The following is a 1626-nucleotide window of genomic DNA, read 5'->3' as shown; positions in this document are numbered from 1 at the left end:
TCTCTCCCCTTTCATGTCTTTAGCTATCTTGTCAATTAAAGGCCTGAAAATGCCCCAAAATCTAAAAAAACAACAACAAAAAGAGTGGATGTGGCTAGAAAAGGTTCCTACTGAATCCTGTCCGAAGGTGAGGCAGCTCACCCGAGTGCCGTGAGTGTCGTGGCCGGGGCGTAGGTCGGACCTGCGTCTCGCTGGAGGTCCTGGTGAGAGGGACGGGGGCGTGCAGAGAGCTGGGTTTCCTCGCCCGGTCGTCCTCCCCCGCGATGCTTTCCTCTGAGCTGGTCCGAGCTTTGGGCTGAACGGACCGACACAAGGTTAGTGTCTTTGGCATTTACATTTCAAACAGTATGAACTGCTTCTTATCCAAAACGAGTCAACACGTGACAGAGCAGGAAGTAGGGTGATGTGTTCCAGGAAACTACATGTGTGACCCACAATGCAACCTTTTTTTCTCTTTGTGTACAGTCATACTAATACATCGTTGTTTTCTGTATTTGTTGGTAATTTCATTTTAATATGTTTACATGTGCTGTATGTATCCACCACCCACCAAAGCAAAATCCGTGAAGTGTTACTTACTTGGCAATTAATCCTTTTCTGGCTCTGAACAGTATATATATAAGAGGAGTTAAAATGAGCACAACCTTAAACATCTACAGCAGTAAGATGTAACATGGACATGAAAGCAGCAGGAATATTAATCCACAAACATCAGATATAACAGAAAACACTGAGAGGGAACATTTTACTACACAATTGGTACCTTTTTACCTTCATACTTTAAATACACTCTGCTGATTACACTTACATACATTTACTTAATAAAGGTTCTGGATGCAGGACTTTTAGTTTTAGTGCAGTATTTCCACAATGTGCTATCAGTACTTTTACTGTAAGTAAATGACCCAAATACTTCTTCCACCATTGTCTATTACTAAAACAACAGAAATCCTAAAAATTGCATGTGGAAAGGTCTTCGGCAATAGTTGTGAACACTTTGCATTGTGAATACAACGGTTCCTTTCAGCCCTGTCATTGTCATAAACATACACGCGTATAAAACCATGTTTTCGTCGATAATCACCTTTGGAGGAAGTGGAGGTGGAGTTTCATCAGGTGGCATTATGAGCCTGTTGGCAGAGAGAGAGAGTCTTCTGTGTTAGCGATACAAATACACATTAATACACACGTGAGTTTGTGTATCTTCAGACTAACCTGGTGCCTTGCATCGTAGGGCTGCAGAGGACAAAAACACAGAGATGTCAACACAGTCTGCTGAAGTTACACTGTGTGTTATCGATTGTATTTAACCCTTGTGTTGTCTTCCCGTTTACCATGAACTTGTCCATTCCATGTTTTTGTTGCTCTTTCTGATTTATTTGTCACTTTTTCCACGCTTTTGGTGCTTTATTTTAAAATCTGAGTGGGTTTAATAACAGGTTTTACGCTTATTCTTGGAATTCATGGTCAACAAAACTCATTTAAAATCAATTTATACAGAAGTTTTTAGTTAAAAAGGCAGACGTTATGAATTATTTTGAGTAATAGTTAAGATCAGAGGGTGTTGAGTGAATCACAGATGGGTAGATGTCAAAGTTTTGTCCAGTTACCGTTTTGAAACCATTA

The 1626-nt window shown here is 40.4% G+C and overlaps 1 protein-coding gene across 2 annotated transcripts in view; it reads right to left on the bottom strand.

Moving 5' to 3' along the window:
* The window catches only part of map4k1 (mitogen-activated protein kinase kinase kinase kinase 1), a 48925-nt gene that overhangs the window by 10252 nt on the left and 37047 nt on the right, over window positions 1-1626 (bottom strand). Inside the window, exons 17-20 of one of the 2 annotated variants that reach the window (XM_032506579.1) lie at window positions 1216-1236; window positions 1085-1130; window positions 580-603; window positions 142-295 (exon numbers count right to left, since the gene is read on the bottom strand). In XM_032506579.1, coding sequence (XP_032362470.1) covers window positions 142-295; window positions 580-603; window positions 1085-1130; window positions 1216-1236 — 245 coding nt within the window. The remainder of the gene's footprint in view (window positions 1-141; window positions 296-579; window positions 604-1084; window positions 1131-1215; window positions 1237-1626) is intronic. The other variant, XM_032506587.1, reaches the window with a different exon arrangement.

This window comes from Etheostoma spectabile, chromosome 3 (assembly GCF_008692095.1).
Source record: "Etheostoma spectabile isolate EspeVRDwgs_2016 chromosome 3, UIUC_Espe_1.0, whole genome shotgun sequence".
In the NCBI taxonomy this organism is placed as follows: domain Eukaryota; kingdom Metazoa; phylum Chordata; class Actinopteri; order Perciformes; family Percidae; genus Etheostoma; species Etheostoma spectabile.
Note: the sequence above shows the minus strand (reverse complement) of the source record. Positions and strands in the feature narration are given on the sequence as shown.